This window comes from Bos grunniens, chromosome 5, assembly GCF_055505025.1.
Source record: "Bos grunniens cultivar Pamir isolate PY7600 chromosome 5, Bosgru_T2T1.0, whole genome shotgun sequence".
NCBI lineage: Eukaryota > Metazoa > Chordata > Mammalia > Artiodactyla > Bovidae > Bos > Bos grunniens.
In genome coordinates, this window is record NC_141169.1 from 11,465,921 (window position 1) to 11,490,249 (window position 24,329).

At 39.0% G+C, this 24,329-nt stretch overlaps 1 protein-coding gene across 2 annotated transcripts in view; it reads left to right on the plus strand.

Annotated features, from left to right (window-relative positions):
- Positions 1-24,329, plus strand: part of ACSS3 (acyl-CoA synthetase short chain family member 3) — a 178,983-nt gene that overhangs the window by 33,662 nt on the left and 120,992 nt on the right. The window contains exon 3 of one of the 2 annotated variants that reach the window (XM_086398883.1): positions 20,433-20,621. The exons of the other annotated variant lie outside the window; for it this stretch is intronic. Coding sequence (XP_086255009.1) covers positions 20,433-20,621 — 189 coding nt within the window. The remainder of the gene's footprint in view (positions 1-20,432; positions 20,622-24,329) is intronic. 2 annotated transcript variants of the gene reach the window in all.

Genomic DNA, 24,329 nt, shown 5'->3' on the forward strand with positions numbered 1-24,329 from the left:
GTTGGATACTTTTCGTGAGTCTGTAACGTGGGAACTGTGTATTTTCAGAATGAAGTATCTAGAGACAGAGTTTACAGTGGTATGAGGAGGAAAGGCAGTCTGTTATCAAACAATTTTGGTTTTCATCTGAGGCTGTGTTTTATTTTAAAAGATAACATAAATCTGATAACCTGTTATATTCTGTGTTTTATTTTATGTTTGTGTTTTCAGCTTTTAGATAAGGTTTATAGCCTGTGTTCAAAACCTTAATCCTATGATTTGGGTATATGGTCATAGTCTCATTCATAATTAAGACAGGTTGATATTAAGATGGGCTTCTTAGGTGGCTCAGTGGTAAAGAATCCACCTATAATGCATGAGACATGGGTTCAATCCCTGGGTCAGGAAGATCCCCTGGGGAAGGTAGTGTCAACCCACTCCAGTCTTCTTGCCTGGAGAATCCCATGTACAGAGGAGCCTGGTGGGCTCCGAAAAGAGTCAGACACGACTTAGTGACTAAACAGTAACAACAACAATATTAAGATCCTGGTTAATCTTAATTGCTAACCTGATGAGGAAACTTACTTATGTATTTAACATATATGATCTATATCAGTATGTTGAATTTGATACATGACCAAACATCAGAGTCAGAGAACACACTTTGGAAACATACACTAGGAAGTGTTAAATACATTGTTCTTACTCTCATTTTCTGCTGTTTTGTTTTTAATTAGTAAGTGTATCTGATAAGTACACACACACAGTTTGCTTAGAGGCCATTCTGTTAACTCCTCTTGGTTTTCTCATATGGAGTCTGGACTCTTAGACCCTTTTGAGGTTTGTACTGGTTCATTGGTTTCAGATTGGCCTGACATCAAAGTACTTAAAAGGCCTGTTTCTCTCATCTGCTGACAGCTTCTGATTCCCCAGGGTTTTCTTCTCTAAAGTACTAAAGGAAGGACTGTTAGGAAAGAGGGGGGCATTGTGCTGTATTTTGATTACCTGCTCCTGGTTCCCTGTGGCTTTTGCTTTATTAAGTAGAGAAGACAGACAAAGAAAGGTTTAATGGGTAAGGCCATTGAGAACAAACAAAAAGAAGAGCCTTTGTACTTTACTTGTTTTTATCTCTGCTGCTTCATTTCTTGGGAGTTTCTGTCTAGGTAAAACTAAAGTCCATACTTGTTAATTAGTGAACCAGAACATTTTAGGGTAAAGTGTTTCAGTGACATGAAGGATCTGAAGATTTTACAGAATGATTCAGAAGTAGAGCTTTTCTCAAACTGTCATCTCTTGGGGGGAGCTGATAATGAAAACGCTTGTTTAAGATATTTGTTAGAGATGGTTTGGTTCAAGATCCCTTGTTCATTCAACACATACTTAGTTTGCATGCCACACCTTCCTTGGAATAAGGAATAAAGGTAAATGAACTTATTCTCTATATTTAAAGAGCTAAAAAAAATCATGGAAACATAAGACTGGTTGTGTAGGGTAGTATAGTATTTTGTCAGAGAAGGCAATGGCACCCCACTCCAGTACTCTTGCCTGGAAAATCCCATGGACTGAAGAGCCTGGTGGGCTGCAGTCCATGGGGTCGCTAAGAGTCGGACACGACTGAGCGACTTCACTTTCACTTTTCACTTTCATGCATTGGAGAAGGAAATGGCAACCCACTCCAGTGTTCTTGCCTGGAGAATCCCAAGGATGGCAGAGCCTGGTGGGCTGCTGTCTATGGGGTCGCACAGAGTCGGACACGACTGAAGCGACTTAGCAGCATAGTATTTTGTGGTAAGGCACCCAACTCAGCCAGAGGCAAATAGGGTTTAGGAAAGCTTTTGCAAGAGTCAGTGTCTTATATGAGTCCTGGGACTTCCTCCCCAACACCCCCTTGCACTACACTACACACCCCAGCAAGCACCCACTGCCCCCCACCTACTGCAGTCAACTCCCCAGGCTTGCTGCACACCCACCTTTGAGCCTTTCTACTTGCCTGCCTTCTGCTTCAGATGGTGTTTCTTCCAGATATCTTATGATTCATGGTACCTGAATATTACTCTCTCAGTGAGACTTTCCTTGGCCATGTTAAATACAGAGGTTCCCATGCACCCCACTTCATGAGTCCTTTTACTGCTTTCCTTTTTTCCTTTTAAAATTTACCTATTTATTACTGAGTACCACTCTTGATATTTTATTTTATAAGTAAAATAGGATGTCAGTTCCATGGAGGAAGGCATTTTTGTTTTGCTCACAGAATAGTGCCTGGCACATGGTAAACATTTTTTGACTGGTGAAGCAATGAAAGCTGAGCGCCAAAGAATTGATGGTTTTGAACTGTGGTGTTGGAGAAGACTCTTGAGAGTCCCTTGGACTGCAAGGAGATCCATCCAGTCCATTCTAAAGGAGATAAGTCCTGGGTGTTCTTTGGAAGGACTGATGCTAAAGCTGAAACTCCAATACTTTGGCCACCTCATGCGAAGAGTTGACTCACTGGAAAAAACATTGGAGGGATTGGGGGCAGGAGGAGAAGGGGACGACAGAGGATGAGATGGCTGGATGGCATCACCAACTCGATGGACAAGAGTTTGGGTGAACTCCGGGTGTTGGTGATGAACAGGGAGGCCTGGCGTGCTGCAATTCATGGAGTCGCAAAGAGTCGGACATGACTGAGCGACTGAACTGAACTGAAGCAATGAATGAATGAATGGGCTTCCCAGCTGGGCACTAGTGATTAAGAACCTTCCTGCAATGCAGCAGACATAAAAGATGCAGGTTCGATCCCGGAGTCAGGAAGACCTCCTGGAGGAGGGCATGGCAACCCACCCTAGTACTCTTACCTAGAGAATCCCAGGGACAGAGGAGCCTGGCAGGCTCCAGTCTATAGGATCGTCACTTCAGGACATGACTGAAGTGACTTAGCATGAACGTGCAAAAAAAATTAATGAATGAGCTACCATTTGGAATTTCTAAGTGACTGTAGCTTCCTTTATTGTGGGGATTTTTTATCTTTGAATTGTTCAGTTCAGTTCAGTCGCTCAGTCGTGTCCGACTCTTTGCAGCCCCATGAATTGCAGCACGCCAGGCCTCCCTGTCCATCACCAACTTCCGGAGTTCACCCAAACTCTTGTCCATCGAGTTGGTGATGCCATCCAGCCATCTCATCCTCTGTCGTCCCCTTTTCCTCCTGCCCCCAATCCCTCCCAGCATCAGAGTCTTTTCCAATGAGTCAACTCTTTGCATGAGGTGGCCAAAGTATTGGAGTTTCAGCTTTAGCATCAGTCCTTCCAAAGAACACCCAGGACTGATCTCCTTTAGAATGGACTGGTTTCCAGGTTCGATGCACGATACTGGATGCTTGGGGCTGGTGCACTGGGACGACCCAGAGGGATGGTATGGGGAGGGAGGAGGGAGGAGGGTTCAGGATGGGGAACACATGTATACCTGTGGCAGATTAATTTTGATATATGGCAAAACCAATACAATACTGTAAAGTTAAATAAAATAAAATTTAAAAAAAAAAGATAGAATGGACTGGTTGGATCTCCTTGCAGTCCAAGGGACTCTCAAGAGTCTTCTCCAACACCGCACTTCAAAAGCATCAATTCTTCGGCTCTCAGCTTTCTTCACAGTCCAACTCTCACATCCATACATGACCACTGGAAAAACCATAGCCTTGACTAGATGGACCTTTGTTGGCAAAGTAATGTCTCTGCTTTTGAATATGCTATCTAGGTTGGTCATAACGTTCCTTCCAAGGAGTAAGCGTCTTTTAATTTCATGGCTGCAGTCACCATCTGCAGTGACTTTGGAGCCCCCAAAATAAAGTCAGCCACTGTTTCCCCATCTATTTGCCACGAAGTGATGGGACCAGATGCCATGATCTTAGTTTTCTGAATGTTGAGCTTTAAGCCAACTTTTTCACTCTCCTCTTTCACTTTCATCAAGAGGCTTTTGAGTTCCTCTTCACTTTCTGCCATAAGGGTGGTGTCATCTGCATATCTGAGGTGATTGATATTTCTCCCGGCAATCTTGATTCCAGCTTGTCCTTCCTCTAGCCCAGCGTTTCTCCTTCTCTTTGTTTTTTTTCCAAATTACTAGTTATAGCAAAGCTCATTGAAATAAAAGTGTGTGTGAGTTTATGTTGCATGTGTATGTGTATATTATATGTAGTTATTCTTTTTAGAAATTCCTACTATGAGTTTATCTTCTCTGCATCTAATTACATTTTAAATTTACTTCTACATGTGTTAAGTTTGTGTTTTTTTGGTATTCATACAGTTGTAAATTTTTATGTGTGTATTCACTAAACAAAAATATGACCCCCTAAAGGGCATTTGAGAAATTTTCATAAATATATGTATGCAGGGAAAATGAAGCCCAGTGTGTACTACATTTTCCTGATTTAATTCAAACTGAAAGTGTCTATTATCTTTACTAAAGGTAGCTTTTGAAATATAATTACGGCAGGAGCTGTAGTTATAAAGGCTGAATAATTTAGAGGAGAAAATTACTCTGAAATCAAGGGCTATATCCCATGAGAAGGCCTCCTTCCAACCTCTGCCCCCTTTAGGAAGCTCTCTTCAAAATGTGAATTTTGTCTTCTCAGAAACATGTCAGGGTAAGATCATCTCATATTTCTTTGCTTGCCACATCATCAGTATTTCCAGAAGCAAACCCCTAAATCACCAAAACCACAACACGCAGAAGTCCAGCCCTGCCAGAGGTTGCCTTATTGAGGAGAAGATATACAGCAGTGGGTATACTTAGTTTTCTTTTCTTAAACTTCCTAAATAAACAATAAATACTTCAGTTGTGTTACAGTCTGCACCACTAAAAATTATATCTCTGTAAGACAGCTTATGTTTTCCATGGTTGGTAAATTGTGAACGAGGCTATTATGAGATTGAATTTAAAGCAGTTCATGTATTTTTCTAGCATGCAGGTTTTTAAACTTCTATTGAAATGTGATATACATTTAGAATAGTGTACAGGTCATAAGTATAAACTTGTTAGATTTTTCACAAACAGAACACACTCATGTCACCAGATCAGAAAACAGAGTACTCCCAGCTCCCAGAAGCACTTATTATGCTTCCTTTTAGTCATTTCTCTCTCAACACGCATGTGATTGTTATCCAGACATCTAAACACCATCTATGATGAGGTTGCCTTGCTTTCTCCAACTTTGTGGAAACGGAATAAATCAATATACTTTTTTTTTTTTCCAACTTTTTGTTTATGAGACTCTTTCATTTAATTGTAAGAGGCTGTAGTTGGGTCACTTGATTAATGACTAGTTTGGGGCTGTTACAAATAATGCTGATATGAATATATTTGTGAGCAAAATTTGGTGACAATATGTGTGCATTAATTGGAGGGACAAGCTTAGGAGTAAGATGGCAGATTATGGAGCAGGCACATGCTTGGCTTGCATGCTGCTGCTGCTAAGTCGCTTCAGTTGTGTCCGACTCTGTGCGATCCCATAGACGGCAGCCCACCAGGCTTGCCCGTCCCTGGGATTCTCCAGGCAAGAACACTGGAGTGGGTTGCCATTTCCTTCTCCAATGCATGAAAGTGAAGAGTGAAAGTGAAGTCGCTCAGTCCTGTCTGACTCTTAGTGACCCCGTGGACTGCAGCCTACCAGGCTCCTCCGTCCATGGGATTTTCCAGGCAAGAGCACTGGAGTGGGGTGCCATTGCCTTCTCCGCTTGGCTTGCATAGATAAGGTCAAACAATTTGCAGAGTGGTTGTACCAACTTAACATTTTGAGTGTTGGTGGTAGGAGAGTGCTAGTTGCCAAAACTTGATGTTGCCCATGCCAAGTCTTTTTAGTCTGGGCCTTTCGAGTAGCTGTGCACTGATACTGCCTTCTGGCAATAAATACATGTTAAATATTTATGATTTATTTGGCTGTGTCGGGTCTTAGTTGTGGTCTGCGTGAACTTCATTGCATCATGTGGGATCTTTGTTATGCTGCCCACACTCAGTGGTTGCAGCACGTGGGCTCAGCAGTTGTGGTGCACGGGCCTAGTTGCTCCACGGCATGTGGGATCTTAGTTCCCCCACTGGGGTTTGAACCCGAGTCCCCTGCATTGCAAGGCGGATTCTTAACACCGGACCCCTGGAGAAGTCTGGATTTAATTTCATCATCCCTAATGGCTAATGCAGTTAACTCCTTGTCCTGTGCTTTGGGGCCATTTATTGTTCTACTTTTCTGAAGAGCCCAGTCAGGTCTTTTGTGCATTTACTTTTCTTTTGGATCGTTTCCACGCCAGGAAGTTTTGGTGAGAGATTTTCTCACAATTGAAGAGAATAGCTTATCAATATCTGAAAACCTTAAGAATAAAAGATGAAGGTCCTTTAGTAAAAATGATGATTAAATAGTTTTAGAAATCTAAAGATGAGGACATTGTTGCCTGTTTTAAAAATAATTAATGTGAAAGTCTATGCTTTACTAATCTTGACTAACCTTTTTTTTTTTTTGAAGAAAGTTTGGAAGCAAATTCCTTACAGTAGAAGCAGGAAGCATGAGCCCCAGTGTTAAGGCTGTAAATGATCTACTGAAGATGATGCTGTGTTAGTACTTTCATGGATGTTAAAAGGCTCTACTTACATTGATTTTTGAGTGGTCTGGCTTCATCTAATTTTCCCAGAAACCTTGTTATTTTTGTGAGCTAATTTGTGCAGTGCAAAGTTGTATAATGTGGTTTAGCAGAAACACTTATATTTCATTTGAAATTGAAGATGTTTACATATGAACTACTGATTTAAGTTTTTATCTAAATTATAGCTGGAACTTTATTTGAGTAACTTTTCAGCTTAATGAAATTTAAGTTAGATTCTGAGAGTACTCCACAGAAAGAAAATAGGTATTAGATCAATCTAATAGATAATATAGAAGGGAATAAATTAAATCAGAAAACAACATTTTGGTATTTCCTGGCTTCTTTTTTCCCTATTGTTAGAGCCATGCATTCAACACTAGAAATGTCTAAAGATAATTTTTACATCAACACAGAATAGCAACAATATGGGCAACCCTTTTGAATTGTCTCAGCCAGGTTTTTAAAGAAATTATATTTCTCTAATTTTCTGAAATCAATTTTCTGTCTGCAGTATAAACTCACTTCTTTTCCACTCTCCCTATGCCAGAAATCCTCACCATGCTTCGAAGTCCAGACCACTTTACTTGTACCTTTCTCTAAGCACTGGTTTCTTTTTGCTTTTTATTTTACTTAGCAGTGTACCTACACTATTGGTATACCTACGTATTTATTAATGTACCTCGTGACCATAGTAAAAGCTTCTTGAGAATAAGGGTTATATTTTATTTATCAATTTATTTTATTTATACAGTGCTTTATCATTTATATTATATATATATATTATATATATAAGTATATATATAATATATATATTCCAATATATATATCATTGGAAGGACTGATGATGAAGCTGAAACTCCAATACTTTGGCCACTTGATGCAAAGAACTGACTCACTGGAAAAGACCCTGATGCTGGGAAAGATTGAAGGCTGGAGGAGAAGGGGATGACAGACGATGAGATGCTTGGATGGCATCACTGACTCGATGGACATGAGTTTGAGCAAGCTCCAGAAGTTGGTGATAGACAGAGAAGCTTGGAGTGCTACAGTCTATGGGGTTGCAAAGAGTCGGACATGACTGAGTGACTGAACTGAATTGATTCAGTGTTTAATATAGGCCTCATAGCATAAGCTCAAATTACATACTGAATGAATTCATGAATAGAATATTCAGTAACTTTCATTAAAAAGTAAAGAAAAATTGAACTATTGTCTAAGAGAAATAATCATTTCCAAAAATATCACTTGTCTCTTCCACATTGTAATTTTTTTTATATATTGGGAAATTTAAATTTTTTAATAGGGCAAAAATCTTCTTTATTTTAATGCTTTGCTTGACTAAAAGTTTCTATCTGCATCTCAAAGTTCTGCTTAAAACATTTACCTGATTTGGTCATTTTGGAAATGTAGAAGTCTGGTCTCTAGTAGTTTTTATTCCTGCATTTGCTTAATGAATTTATTTTTATCATTCATTGGTAGGTTCTTGTTAGATGATTTGTCTTGTCTACAAGGTGGTTAAACTCTGACCTCTTTGAAAGTTAACTCGGTAAGATCAGTGGATGATCTGCTTTCCATTTATTTTCTTGGACTGGAATGATGATGGAGCCAAGTTTATTTATTTGTTCAAAATATACTTTTAGATACCTAATATGTATTTGGCGCTTCTGTGGACACCATGCATTACAGTAGTGAATGATACAGTCTTTGCCTACAGGAAAATTGCATTCTAATTGGGGAGATAGGTTATGAATAAAAAGATAATACAAGTGAAAAGATACCATGACATAAGGGAAGAAAAGCATAAGGCTAGAGTGACCTGGCCTCTCTTTTATATAGATTTGTCTGAGAAAACTGCTTATCACTGAAGAGATAACCCAGTGACATGGACTCAGATAAAGGCTGGAAGAAACCATGTCAACATTTGGAGGAAATGATATTGGGCAAAAGGCTTCCTAGGTGGCAGTAGTGGTAAAGAACCTGCCTGCCAGTGCGGGAGATGCAGGAGACACGGATTTGATCCCTGAGTCGGCAAGATCCCCTGGAGGAGGGCATGGCAGCCCACTCCAGTATTCTTGCCTGGAGAATCTCATGGACAGAGGAGCCTGGTGGGCTGTGGTCCATAGCAATGGCACCCCACTCTAATACTCTTACCTGGAAAATCCCATGGACGGAGGAGCCTGGTGGGCTGCAGTCCATGGGGTCGCTAAGAGTCAGACACGACTGAGCGACTTCACTTTCACTTTTCACTTTCATGCATTGGAGAAGGAAATGGCAACCCACTCCAGTGTTCTTGCCTGGAGAATCCCAGGGATGGGGGAGCCTTGTGGGCTGCCCTCTATGAGGTTGCACAGAGTCGGACACGACTGAAGCGACTTAGCAGCAGCAGCAGCAGAGTAACTTAGCACGTGCACAACAAATCCCAGATTTTGATATATAAATATTTTAACCTGTTAATGTTATAATAGACATTTTGTTTGAACAGTAAATAATTCTTCAGGGAGACAAATAATAGCTGAAAACCAAGTCCCATAGGTGGCGTACGAGAGATGGAGAAGGAAGACGTCTTCCGAGGAATGCATATTCAACCAGATATTGAATGCTTATTGTATGAGGCAGAGGGCTCAGAAAAATGAATGTTTCCTACTCTCAAGGAACTCCTAGTTTGCCTGGTGAGAAGAACACAAAAGCAACTGTGTGTAATGTAACATTTATAGCACAGAGGAAGAAGGGACTAATCTGGCTCCAGTAGTTGAGAGAAGGCTTTGCTGTGAAAGTGAAGCATTAGTTGGATCATAAAAGAAAGAAAGAAATATGTGCCACCTGTCTTGGCTGTTGTAAATAGTGCTACAGTGAACATTGGGGTATATGTGTCTTTTTGAATTTTGATTTTCTCAGGGTGTAGGCCCAGTAGTGGGATTGCTGGATCATATGATAGTTTTATTTTTAGATTTTTAAGGAGCCTTCATCCTGTTCTCCATAGTGGCTGTATCGATTTACATTCCCAGCAACGGTGCAAGAAGGTTCTCTTTTCTCCACATCCTCTCCAACATGGAAAAATACCATATATTAATGCATATATATAAAATCTAGAAAAATGGTTCTGATGAACCTGTTTTCAGGGCAGGAATGGAGATACAGATGGAGAGGAATCTGTGCCCCATACACAGATGGCCTCCCTACAGGTGTCCCTGGTCTGCAGCAGATTTGTGCCAGAGTTGGACCTGACATGGTTAATGATGGCGTGCACTGTGAAGGCAAGAATGGCTGTGTTTGCTGACCTAGGGGAGGCCAACAAGATGAATTACTTGGGATCCCAAGTAGAAAGATGGCTGAAGAACACGAGAGAGACAGTTACTAAAGTCAAGAAGGTACTGAGTAGAAAGAGAAACTGTGCTCCTCCACGTGGAAGTGCGAGGAACTGGTAACAGTTATTCTTCTGTTGACCACCACCTGCACTCGCTGTACTGTCAGCGACTTTAGGACAGCTGAGCGTGTCATCAGCTTTCAGCTTCTGACCTTTAATAATAAATGTTTGAAGCTACGAAATTATTTGACTTGATAGAATTTTCAAAGCAAGTTGAGGATAAAGCTAATTAATATGATGGAAGACATTGATTGGCTTAAGTGATGCAAATAGAGATGTGAGGATAGAATCATATTTCAAGTGTGTGAAATATTTTGTTAGGCTTTTTGAAATCAGTAAAGATCTACACATGGGAAATGATGCTATTAACTTTAGTTTAATTCATTTGACAGTTTTATACTCATAGTTTTGACATTTGTACTAGTTAAGTAAAATAAATGTTAATAAATCAATGCATGTTGCATTCAGTAGAGTTATTGTGAAGACTGGAGATCGTGGGGGAATTGATTGTTCATTTTTTCATGCTATACTTGATTGAAGATAATTTTGTTTTCATTATAAAGCTGAATTATGTTAACTTTAGGTGATGGACAGGGAGGCCTGGCGTGCTGCGATTCATGGGGTCGCAAAGAGTTGGACACAACTGAGCAACTGATCTGATCTGATCTGATATCATATATAGTTTTTATGGGAAATTTTATCTATTTATGGGTATTTATGATATATTCTTGGCATTTGTGATGATCTACATTGCTTTATTAGCTACTCTGCATGCATGCTTGCTCAGTTGCATCTGACTCTTTGTGACCCCCTGAATTGTAGCCCACCTAGCTCCTCTGTCCGTAGAATTTTCCAGGTAAGAATACTGGAGTGGGTTGCCATTGCCTTCTTCAGGGGAACTTCCTGACTCAGGGATTAAACCTGTGCCCTTGTGTCTCCTGCATTGGCAGGCAGATTCTTTAACACTGAGCCACTGGGAAGCCCTTATTACCTACTAGTGTGTGCATTATCTTTGTGAATTTTTCATTTTTTAAAGATAATGTGTGCCTCTTTTTGGTGAGTGATATTAATGCTATTGGGAACAGACCCAACTATTGCAATGATCTTGTGTCCTTGTACAACTCCTGGGATATTTAGCAACTTCTCTGTGAGCCATTTGTATATATTCATTGACTTCTAGATTGTATTGACCAATGAAATCATAAAGGTTAACAGGAACACAGGCAAATTCTGGAAAGTATGATTGGTGTACCCGGAGTAGTTGTCATGTTTATGTACTGTCTATAAAAATGCTGAGGGTGTTTGTTTAATTAAAGCTTTGATTAAATAATCAGTGTAGAATCGATCTAAATGATGCAAGGTTCCTGTTGACATCTCTTGCCATCTCTTGCTGCTTTTATATTTGTCTTTCTTTATGAGAAAAAAGATCAATGAAGCAATTTTTTTCCTCTTAAAAATGGAGACATATGAATACTTCATAAAGGAAAAGCATTCTTACATACTTTTTGTATTGACACAAATTGTTTTTTAATGTGCAATTAAAACTAGGTTTTAATGTCTTTTCTTTATAGCTCAATAGATACATAAAGCCATCTATGATTTATAAGCCAGGATAAAAACAAATCTACAAGGTCAACCAAGCTCAGATTGACAAAATTAATTTCATATAGTGAGTAATGTTGAGGTAGACCTGAACATCTAACTGCAAGGTGCTTATGGTTTGAGTGCTGCGGCCCTGGGTCCTTTGAGTTTAGGCAACCCGTTCTCTGTGATGCCTCAATTCTTCTGTCACGTGTGTGTGTGTGTGTGTGTTAGTTGCTTAGTTGTGTCTGACTCTTTGCAACCCCACAGACTGCAGCCCACCAGGCCCCCCTGTCCATGGGACTCTCCAGGCAAGAACACTGGAGTGGGCTGCCATTTCCTTCTCCAAAAGGAACTATAGAAAGAAAGAAAGTGAAGTCGCGTAGTAGTGCTTAAACTTTCATAAAGCCTTTTATTTTACAGTTTTGTTATAAAAATCATTACATCACCTGGCTTTTATTTAATATGCATGAATTATAAAAAAAATTACAAATAAATACAGTGAAACTGCATGAGTGCTCATAAATCCAGAATATGCTTTACATGATTAATTTTTTTAAAATTGTCATCAAAATCAAAACACCAGGTTTAAAAATTCTCATAGAGAATTCATGGATGACCATGAGAATGTCTCCACAGACCCCAGGTTGAGAAACACAACAGTAAACAATTTATTAGACTGAGAAAAAGGAATATAGTTTTAATTCACTTAGTGCTACTTAAAATATTTTCCATTGGTCTTTTAACATGGTGTTTATAGCAGTCACACTGTAATTTCTTTGTAAATATTGATTTCATTTTACAATTTGCTTGTTTACTACTATATACACAAATATGTAAGGCAGTGATTTTTTATCATGGTCTTTATGTTCATTGAAGAATATAGCCATATCCAGATGACTTACATGAGTTTATATTTAATTGAATGTTCTTTATTAATAGAGCATAGTAGATTCTGTACCTTTTAAACATATAATACATTTGGAAAAATGTGTACATTAACTACATTATACTGTAGTTTTTCTAGAATATCTTTGTAAAGCTATGAGAGTGCAAAATTATGAAGAATGACTTCTCCAATAGTTGAATTCTGTTTCATTGTAGTCCAGGTGGGTTTATTGTAAAAAAATGTAATAAAACTTGCTTTAGGACTTGGAATATTTCCCTTAGAAACACTCTAGAAAGCATACAGAAAGTAATCAACTTTGACTTGAGCTATGGTTTAAAAATTCATTTGAGAAGTCTTTAATTGGAATCTGTATAATATTTCTCCATGTGTCTCTGAATGGTGCTTTTCTGAGTGGTGCTTGGGTTCCAGGCTGGCTACCAAACTGTTTAACACATAATTTAGCTGGACATAATTTAGTGCATAATTTAGTGCATTAGCAGTGACAAATAATACAGTCAGTATGCTTGCAATACTTGTAATTCAGGGTTTAAGCGAAGAAAATAAAATGAATGAGAATTTATTGGAAATATTGGTGCTAGAGAAAAAACACGTGCAATTAGAGAAGAGTGTAGAGATAGAGACCAATGAGTTAGTTCTGAGGAGTCTTTCTGGGCAGTTTGAAGAGTTACAGAGGTGGATGTTACTGTGAAGAAGACAAGTGGAGGTGGTCTGTAAGGAGGAGGTTTGCCTAAGGTGGGATAAACTGAGAGGGTAAACAGTGGCAGGAAAGGGGACATGGTATGATGTCCCAGGGACAAAAGGAGGATGTTGTGAGGATCAGCTGGAAATGGATCCAGGAGGGGACCCCGGAGTTTGGCTTTTTGGTAGATGGAAGGTGGGGAAAGGGTCAAGATTACATGTAAATTGGGGTTTATAACTTTCATAGTGTCTGTTTTAAACCTCTGGTAGATAATGCAGCAAAACCACGTTTACACACAGTCTGCGTTTTAGACAGAGTATCATTTTTTTCTTGTTGTTGGACAAAGAATATGACTTTATTTAAAAAGCTGGCTGACCGAGAAGATGGCAGACAAATGTCTCAAAGTTTTAATATCATAGTTTTAAATGGTTCTGTGTGTAGTCACCACCTAAGGGTTCTTCTGTTTTTCTTTCTCAGCTACCCTGCTTAGACTCTTTAACAACGCAGCCCTCTCGCTAATGTCCTCACCTGTCTAACCTGTTGTTGTTCCATCTCACCTCCATGATGGAACTGCAGACCTTGATCAGCCTAGTTTTTTGCCATCTCCATTTCTGTATCTTAATGTGTTGAATGCATGCTGTGTGTGCTAAGTCACTTCAGTCGTGTCTGACTCTGTGCAACCCCATGGACTGTAGCCCGCCAGGCTCCTCTGTCCATGGGATTCTCCAGGCAGAATACTGGAGTGGGTAGCCATTCCCTTCTGCAGAGAATCTTCCTGACCCAGAGATTGAACCCACATCTCTTATGTCTCCTGCATTGGCAGGCAGGTTCTTTCCCACTGGCGCCACCTGGGAAGCCCACCTCGCTTGAAAAACTGAAGAAAAATGTCCTAACTGCAAATAGGGGTTTACTACAAATCCATCATCCCCAGTATCCATTGGGATTTCAGTCCTGTATCTTTTTTCCTTTAGCATTTCTTTGGTAAGTTTTGTCTTCTGCCCTCCAAAGCCTATTTTAAACCTTTGACTGTCCCATTTCTGTGCCTCAAGCTTAACAGGGAACTTTGATTCAAGCCTGGCAACTGATTTTTGTGGATGAAAGCATTTGCCAACCAGTTCTTGGAACCCAAACCTGAACCCGTTCTTTCTTTCCTACCATTACTTCTTGCATCCTTCAACCATCATTTCCTATATGGTCTACACAAAGTATTTCTCAAATCATGTCATTTATTTTTATCACCACTGTCACAGCCCTAGATCTTGCAAAAATAATTCATTGTAAGGATAAGGAAAGTGCCTACTTCTACAGAGATCTTAACCTGAATATAAATCTAACTTAACAAAGCTTAGCAAGGTTCTAAAAGATACATGGTACTGAATCTCTATATCTTTCCAAGTCATCTCACAACATTCTTCACCCTGAATTCTTGCTTGTCTATTCTGAACTGCTTTACTTTCTCAGACAAATGCCTAATCAAAATAGCAAATTTCCTGAGGATTAGGAATTTTGGCAGAAACTATCAAGTGAGTAAAAGCAGGAGAAAGTCATTATTACTCAACCATTAATGCCCTGAGTGAAAAGATGTTAAAATGGTAAAAAGTGGAAGCAATCCTTAATTATTCTTTTCTATATAGTTTCTTTCCTTTTAATTATACATACAGTAGTCATGTCATGAGTAAATGATAGGCGTTAATTACATTTTCTATTCTTTTAGACCTTGGACTTCTCCTTTATGGAGGATTATTTTCTCTGTCAACAATGGCCTGACTGAAATAGGAGTACTATTTTAAAATGAACAAGATGTCCTTTTTAAGATGTGATAAATTTTGATGATCTGCTTGTAAATCGCAGCATATCAACATTAAAGAAATGGAGAACATATTCCTTATCAAGTCTCTGAGCAACATGCATAGAAAAGGGTAGGATTGAACTAATTTTCTGTGAAATACAGTCTGAAAATCACATTAGTCTTGAAAGTACACAGATTATTGAAATTGTGGTTATTTTGAGCCTGAACTAAATAGATTAAACAATTCTCCATTTCATTCTGCTTGCAAATACACAGCCTTAAAATGACCAAATAATGATTGAAACCCACTTGTGAAGAAAGTTGGGAATGAGAAAAATGATTACTCTCAGGAATGATATTAATTCCTTCATTTGGGGAAAACTATTTGGGAAGAAATGTGTTAGTATATATTTTCTAGTTCATTATCAGATAACTGTTTTGAACATAAGATACTACTTTATATTCTTTTCTAAAACTCAATAGAATTCCATTTTAAAATATGAATGCATATTATTTGTTTTAGATAGTAATAATACATTTTATTCTTGAATATAAATGGTATAGTTTTATCTTTTGAGGAAAGGTTGATTTCTCTTCTTTTAATTAACATCACATCACCTCTACCTTCTTTCTATTGAAAAGCATAGCTTACAATTGAATAGACTTAATATAGCATCATATTTAACAGAAAATTATCTCAATGTCATATCCAATAAGTAGTCACTGTCTTAAAAAGTTACATTTGTAGAAACTTCTTATGTTAGATGAAAATATTTGCATTCCTGAAAGGTTCCTTTCAAATAATTTTAGTATTATGTCACATCTTAAGCAGTTTTGATATAATTTATTCTTTTCACAGATACTTATTTACCTGGATGCATGGTTGGTGCATGACCAAAAGAAGAAACAATTCATTAGAGATAAATTTTTACCTTCTTGGTGGCTCTCTATGTATGTACAAGTAAAGAAAAAGCAAAACCATGTCTGTATGATGTGTGGGTACAAAATATGTGATTAATTTATATGTTTAAAAGTAAAATATAGGTACTTTAGGTACTTAACTCTTTCTATGGGAAATTAAGTATAGTCTGAAGAGCAGGTCATTCATATCCAACTTTAGTAAACTGTTTCCTCAGATATTATAATTAATTTTTTTTTGGTAAAGAGATGCTTTTTAAATAATACTTGTATGTATTCATTTGGTTGTGCGTGGTCTTTGTTGGTGCGTGGGCTTTTCTCTAGCTGAGACTTCTCCTGAGCTGTGGTCCACAGGCTTCCCTTGCAGTGGCTTCCCTTGCAGAGCACAGGCTCGGGGCACGCCGGCTTCGGTGGTTGCGGCCCCCGGGCTCTAGAGCACAGAATCAGTAGTTGGGGTGCACGGGCTTAGTTGCTCTGCAGCATGTTGGATCTTCCCAGATCAGGGTCGAACCCATGTCTCCTGTATTGGCAGGCAGATTCACCACTGAGCCACCAGGGAAGCCCCTATAATTTATTTTTAAGCTACTTCCATTTTCTGATATTGATTCAAGCAGAGTTTGCAGAGTAACATCATTGCTATTTAGAAATATGCTTTCTCTTGTCTTCTCTTTCATATAATTTTCTTTGACATGGCCCTAAGGTTGCCTCTGATTGTTATCTTTTTACTATAATTTGGACAACAATGCTCTCATTGTCTTACAAACAGTGATTTTCCTTAGATGGACACACTGGTGGTTTGTGAAGCAAGTGCTGTTTACTCTGTGGAACATAATCTTTGATCAGTTTTGACTAATGTTCATATTTGTGTTGAGGGAATATTTTTTAATGAAACATTCTCAAATGCTTTCATATTAATAAATCCCATTTTTTATGAGCTAATATTTTATTTTTCATGAGTGTATTTATTAAAAAGTCTTGAAACCTATTTCCCCATTCATTTTCAAATTTATAAAAAATATTAATTATATTTATTTTATAATTTACAAGTAACGGTGGAAAATTTTGCTGGAGTAACATTTAGTCCCAAAAAGTACTAAAAAAGGTATTTTCTCTATCGATCGTATAAAACGTGTGTCTTCCTAGCGACTCAAGCGTGATTAGTATAGCATCTAAACACTGAGGAGTAGCTGCCTGGAGGGAGGGTAACAAGGCCAAAAGTGCACCATCTAGTGGTGACACAGACATAGTGCAGCTTAATTTGACGAGATAGTCTTCCAGGGCCGTGGTTAACAACTCAGATGCCTGCAGAAGCCCGGCAGGTAGTATGTATGGGAGAAATGGATGGGAGAAAAATCAGTTATCCATCAGTTATCACATCTCTGTGGGCTTCTGTGGTGACCCAATGGTAAAGAATCTGCTTGCCACTGCAGGATACATGGGTACAGTTCCTAGGTTGGGGAAGATCCCCTGGAGAAGGAAATGACAACCCACTCCAGTATTCTTGCCTGGGAAATCCCATGGATGGAGGAACCTGGCAGACTACAGTGCCCAGGGGTTGCAAAGCGTCAGACATGCCTTAGTGACTAAGTAACAACAAAACTCACATCTCTTTAATTATGGAACTGTGGTGTAAGCACATGACAAAATAAACAGGTTGCAGAAGAATATATTTTAAACTGAGAAGGAAAGAACAATGCAAGCTCTGTTATGAATAACCCTAGGGAATGGCAAGTTCATGGCAAACCCAGCAGCTGATCTTTGGGTTCAGTTGATTGTTGTCATTCAAGAACACAAAGCCACTGTGACTAGACCTTCCAGTTTTTTAAGAGAACCTAGAAATCTGAATTTGCATATGAAATCTTCTGATTTTAATATGTTGGCTCTTTGTCTTTTTTAGGTGTGACATGACCTCACCTTAAATACATCTTGGGGCTACATTTAGCCATTGTGAGATCTTTTTTTTTTTTTTTTTAAGAGCTGAATTTAGTGATTTTCATTTCTTTAAGAGGACAGACAAATTTTAGACATCTTCCAGCAACATTGTGAAGTGAGACTGGATTTTAAAGTTACTGAATCACTGCTGGATTGGATTTTGGTTGAAAATTCTTTTTATTCAACACTATTTAAGATGCCAAGACTATAGCTGTGAATAGGACAAACTCTTCTCGTTGGTCTCTCCCAGTGCTCCACCTTAAATGGAACACCCAGTAATGCAACCCCAGAGCGTGGCTACTTTCTGCAGGGTTTACAGTGAGATGTTTGGATATAACTTTTGGTGTTACCTTGGTTCTTAAACTCCATTAGGAATTTAAGTTCATGGTTGATGTTACTTTGATTTATTTTTCTTATAACTTCCTACTGGGCAACTTGGGGTTCTTAAAAAAATAGCACAAAATTAGAGTTTGCAATACAGGGCAGGATGAAACACTGAGATAGTTGTTTGTTACTTTCTGTATTTCCCCAGAGCCCTTGACCTTGACCACATCTTTTGCCATCTGCACAGAGGAAGTGAATAGAGAGAAAAAGGAAGAATGATCAGGATTCTGAATCCTTTGAACTTGTTCAAAAAGTAGGAGAGGCAGAGTGAAATGAAAGGAACCACTAATAGAGGTGTGGCCTAATTCCTTCTCCCAGGCCTCCTCTGTTCACTCTTTTAAATGTCACATTTAAAGGCAAGCATAGTCCTTCCATTTGCCCAGCGGATCCCTTCCACCCCTTAAGTGCTCTGACCTGATACGTGACTACTTTCTCATTTGATCTTTCTGTTCCACAGTCACATCACATATGATCCCATTTACACCACCGTACTGGTGTCCTGTCTGCCTGAAATAGTATACTCACAGATAGCTACTTATTCTTGACCTCCTGCGTGTCGTTGCTCAAGGGTTGCTTTCTTAGGTCTGTCCTGATGGTCCCATTGAGAATTATATCCCCTGTATCCCAGTCCCCTCTGGTTTGCTCTACTCCCCCCATCAAATGGCACTCAGTACCTTTTAACGTAATATATGATTATTATGTTCATTTCATACTCTCTGTTAAAACAAGCACGAGTACTCTGGGGGTAGAGATCTCTGTCTTGTTTGTTTACTGATGTGTCAGAAAACAATGTGTGTGATGTATGGAAACTCAATATATATTTTTTAGATGAAAAAATGTTGAAGTTCTTATTCACTTAAATCTGTGCATACTTCCTGCAGTCTGCTGCAGTGGAAAGGTTTCTTGCAACAAACTATGTCATGTGTAGGCTTATGATCTATTTTATCTTTGAACTTGGACTTGCGTGTGTGCTCCGTCGTGTCCAACTCTTTTCGACCTCATGGACTTTAGCCTGCCAGCCACCTCTGTCCATGGAATTTTCCAGGCAAGAATACGGGAGTGGGTTGCCATTTTCTTCTCCAGGGAATCTTCCCTACCCGGGGATCGAACCTGTGTCTCTTTGTGTCTCCTGCATTGGCTGATGGGCTCTTTACCAGCTGAGCCACCAGGAAAAACCCATTTTTGTCTTTATTACTAGAAGTACATGTTAAGATGAAAAATATTTGTTTGATTCCTAAATGCATGTTAGAAGTAAAAAAAAAGTTTGAATGTATGCTCTTAATATAGAGGGCAGTCACTTTATGTAGATAATTAGTATTAAAAACAGCAAAGAAAAAATACTTGGTTTTAGGGCAACAGAAAGAACCAAGAATATGAGGTCAAAAGGCCTGTAATGGATCCTGGTTACACCTAAGGTTAGCTATTTATTATTTCTGAGTGTCAGTTGCCTTTTCTTTAAAATAGGAATAATAATAATAATAGAATCTGTCTTATTTACTTTATAAATGTTTGATGATATGTTTTCCCTGTTAATCCATGCTTGTTTCCTTCAACAATTAGCCCAACATATATCTGAATTTGAGACTCATTTATTTATCTGTTCGCTTGACAGATTACCCTTTAACATACAAGCTCCACAGGGAAAAGCCTGTGTCTTTGTTTTTTTTGGTGTTGTTTTCCCAACCTTAAACACAATGGCATATGATAGTTTTTCAGTAAAAATATTGTTGAGTGAATAATTAAGCAAATTTAAGCCATGAAATTCACGTGGCATAATAATAGTAAATCGGCTTGTAGTCAAGTGAAGTAAAGTGAAATCGCTTAGTCGGGTCTGACTCTCTGACCCCATTGACTGTACAGTCCATGGAATTCTCCAGGCCAGAATACTGGGGTGGGTGGCCATTGCCTTCTCCAGGGGATCGTCCCAACCCAGGGATTGAACCCAGGTACCCTGCATTGCAGGCAGATTCTTTACCAGCTGAGCCACAAGGGAAGCCCAAGAATACTGGAGTGGGTGGGATCTTCCTGACCCAGGAATCAAACTGGAGTCTCCTGCATGGCAGGCAGATTCTTTACCAACTGAACTATCAGGAAAGCCCTGTAGTCTATTACAATAGTCCAAATGTCTGTTATTGTCACCATCTAAACACTTATCATCATCATCAATATGTATTACTCAGGCTTCTATAATCCACTGCCAATGGGGTGAATGTCTTGTAGGGTTACTCCTATACCTTACAAGTTTAGTGAATTAATACAGAGAACACTTTGCTGATCTGGTGATGCTGTTACAGGTCTCTAAGCTGGCTGGTGTTTTGGTCAAGCATGGTGTCAGGAAGGGTGACACCGTGGTTATCTACATGCCCATGATCCCACAGGCGATGTACGCCATGCTGGCGTGTGCCAGGATAGGAGCCATCCACAGTCTCATATTTGGGGGATTTGCATCCAAAGAACTAAGCACTCGCATTGATCATGCAAAGGTAAGTGTTTTGTTTGGAGAAATCAAGCAATAACCACATATAGTACAGCTGTGTTCATCTGCAAATGAACCATGCAAGAGTGATTGTGTTTACTAGATCCTCTTATCAAATGAGATAAAGTTGACTTTTTACTTGGCATACACTATTAACCAAAATTTTATTTGTGAGTAGGTCCTATGTGAAAGATATCACTCTAAATACTGTGAAGAGTATGACATATAAGGTGCAAGTCTTTCAAATTAACTTGCCATTTACATTTGGATGTATAAGAACTTTAAGAAAGATAATAACTAATATACTCATTCAGCATGTATTTATTAAGCTTCCACTCTATGTCTGGTACTCTCCTTGGAACTGGTTAATAAATGATACTTATCACATGGATGGGGCACATGACTAGTTTTATAACCTGTATATTTCCACGAATGGTGGTATATAGCATAGTGGTTAAGAGGGAGTGTCAGGGACGGGTGAAGTTATACATTTAGATGGGGTACTGACATCACAAACTTGAAAGGCTGTTGTGAAATATCATTGAGATATTGAATTTAAAACACTTAACATAGTGTCTGGGATATAGTACCCATTAAAAAAAGATTAGCTGTTATTATTCTATGAATTTAGAGCAGGGATTAGCAAACTTTTTTCTGTAAGTTACCGGGTAGTAAGTATTTTAGGCATTGTGGGTCACATGTGAGCTTCTGTTGAAACTACGGAGCTGTGTTGTAGCACTTAAGCACTACAGAAGCAAAGGGCATGCAGTGTCCCAACAACACTTTACAGAATGTAATTTGGGTAGGATTGGGCTCTGAATCATAGTTTTCAGACCCCTGATTTAGAGACAGGAATGATATCTCTTGGTTGGGGTGGCTGAAGAAGGCTTCCTGAAAGAGGTGAGATTTGAGTTATATAATATCTTGGTTATGATTCAGGTAGTTGAAAAGAATGATGTAGTCGGATCCAAAAGGTGAGAAAAAGAATTAGAGGCTAGCACTAGAGGCAGGAAAGGGTAAAACCCTTTTGAAGGACAGCAAATAGATCAATGTGATTGAAGAGGAAGAGAAGGTGAGCTTGCAAAGGCAGTTTTTGTCTGAGTTGCATCCTGTAGATGCCGACCAGTCAAGTTTTTGAGCAGGTGACTCTCATGTTTTGAGCAATGTTAATTAAGAGGAGGCAAGTCTGGCAATATGGTGTGAATGGGAGAAAGGCGGGAATGAGAACCTTCGGTCGCTGGTCTCTTTGTGAATCAGTGGCCAGTGAGCGATGTGCAGGAGAGGAATAGCAGTGGGAAGGTTAAAGAAGGACTGTCATTATGGGAGTAGGAGATGATTGATCCGGAGAGTTTTGCAAGCCCAGGATGAGACATTCTTAACAAAAAGGGAACTAGTATATACTGAGGGTCCCCTGAGTGCTAGGCAGGGAGTGAGGTTTTACATATGTGACTTCATCTGGTAATAAATAGATCAGTTATTAGAACTAGGAAGCTGGTTTGCACACAAATTGGCTGGTTCTTTTTTTTCCCTCTCTCCTTTTAAAAACATGTTGAGTTAGTCCTTTGACTTCCCTGGTGGTGCAGATGGTAAGGCATCTGCCTACAATGTGGGAGACCCAGGTTCAATCCCTGGGTTGGGAAGATCCCCTGGAGAAGGAAATGGGAACCCACTCTAGTACTCTTGCCTGGGAAATCCCATGGATGGAGGATCTTGGTAGGCTACAGTCCATGGGGTCACAAAGAGTTGGACACAACTGAGCGAATTAACTTTCACTTCCTTTAGTCCTTTGAAGGGAAGTCTAGGGGGAAATGTGTCACTGATCTGCAAATCAGTGGGCAGTTGGAGACTTCTCTAGTTTTTTAGCTACAGAAATTCTTAAACAGCATTTGGGCATTTGGGTTGGAAAGATCTCCTGGAGAATGGAATGGCTACTCTTTCCAATATTCTTGCCTGGAGAATTCCATGGACAGAGGAGGCTGGCAGGTTACAGATCATGGGATCAAAAGAGTCAGACACAGCTGTGCAACTAACACATGAGATACATTGTTTTTTATAAAAAGCTTTTATATGACATGGGGAAAAAACATATACACACACACACACATAATAAGAATTTGTAAAACTTATGCTGCATCACTGGCATTTTTCATTCATAACAACACACACACACATACGTACCCTAATCTTGTTAAGGAGTTTAGGCAATAAGTGTGTGTTCTTACGGGCAAGACTTTTGAGCAGGTCAAATTGATGATGAGAAGATGGAGACAGCAATACATACCTGAGATAATTGAAAATAGTTAATATTTGAAACCAGGAATGATTTTGATGTCATGATTTTCAACTAAATAGCTTGAGAAGAGTTTTATTTTAATAGATGAAGATGGGAAAAATGTATTCTGATTGAGATGGAATAAAACCTGCAATAAAAGGCTGTTAATAGAAATGCAAAAGAATGATTTTCTAGAGGAAGAATCTAATTTTGACTTTATTAACTTATTCAACTTTTGATATATTCTATACATGTTTTTAATTTGATGTGTAACTTTCATTTATTCAGAATTCTAATTGTAGGGAGTGTTATCTAGAGTTATTTTTGTACATATTACAGACGTTAATATGTGAATTATATTCAAACGTCTGACCTTTAAAAATATAATAAAAGGATACATGATTTACTTTTTACTTTTTTCTTTTTTTGCTTTTAAAAGGCAGCTTAAAATAGTGGAAAGAGGAATGTTTTGAAATCTGTCAGAACTGGCCCTCTTTCTGATTCCACCACTTATAAGCTGGGGCTCACTATGCCGCTGACACTGGGCCTCAGTTCCGCGAATATTGAATGATACTGAAAACTGGAAAGTGCTATATATGCATATATTTGGCACAATATAAACCTTCCCTAGAGGAAGCATATTGTAACCAGAAATCAAAATTCAGGAATGGATGCACCTTCTGGGATTGATTTTTCTGTCTCCTGAATAATTTATCTGTCTCCTTTGCTTTGGATTTCTCTGTGAAGAAGCAGTGTACTTAAAAGAACAAAGGCATGTTTGTTTTGTAAATTACTGAGAATTTTGGTTCCATGCCACAAGTATTTTGTTGAGAGCTTATGTTACGACAAGCGTTGTACCAGGCATAGGAGACAGGGAGGTACTGGGGCCCAGACTTGTCCGTGGAGAGCTCCCTGTGCAGAGATGGGAACGAAGGAGCACCTTGACTCTACATGGATATCTGAGGCCTGCTCAGGATCTACCAAGGAGGGAAGACTCACCTTGACTCTTTGGGCTACACCTGCACATATCTTGAAGAATGACTGGCCAATTGTCGGCCAAAGAAAGTGCCAAGTGTGTCTTAATGCAGACTCAGACTCTGTGGGACTTGAAACTTAAATCATTTGAGGGCCCTTTTAAGAAACACAGGACAAATTTGCAATATAATATTTTGTGAAAATGAGTATGCATTTGAAATGAGAAAGAATCATAAAAAAGTATTAGAGATTCCAGTCTCTTCCTTCTGAGGTCACTTTAGGTGTTTAAGCAAAGACGCTTACATGAAAAACCTTAGAAATGCTTATTGATAGCAGTCAGGGTGGGTCTCTCCCCTCTAAGAAATGCTACAACTTCAGTAACAACCAGCTGTTATGTGGGCGTATGCAAGTGAGGGGACTCTAAGCTTCCATTTCACTGGTTCATGGCAAATTTACATCTACCTGGCT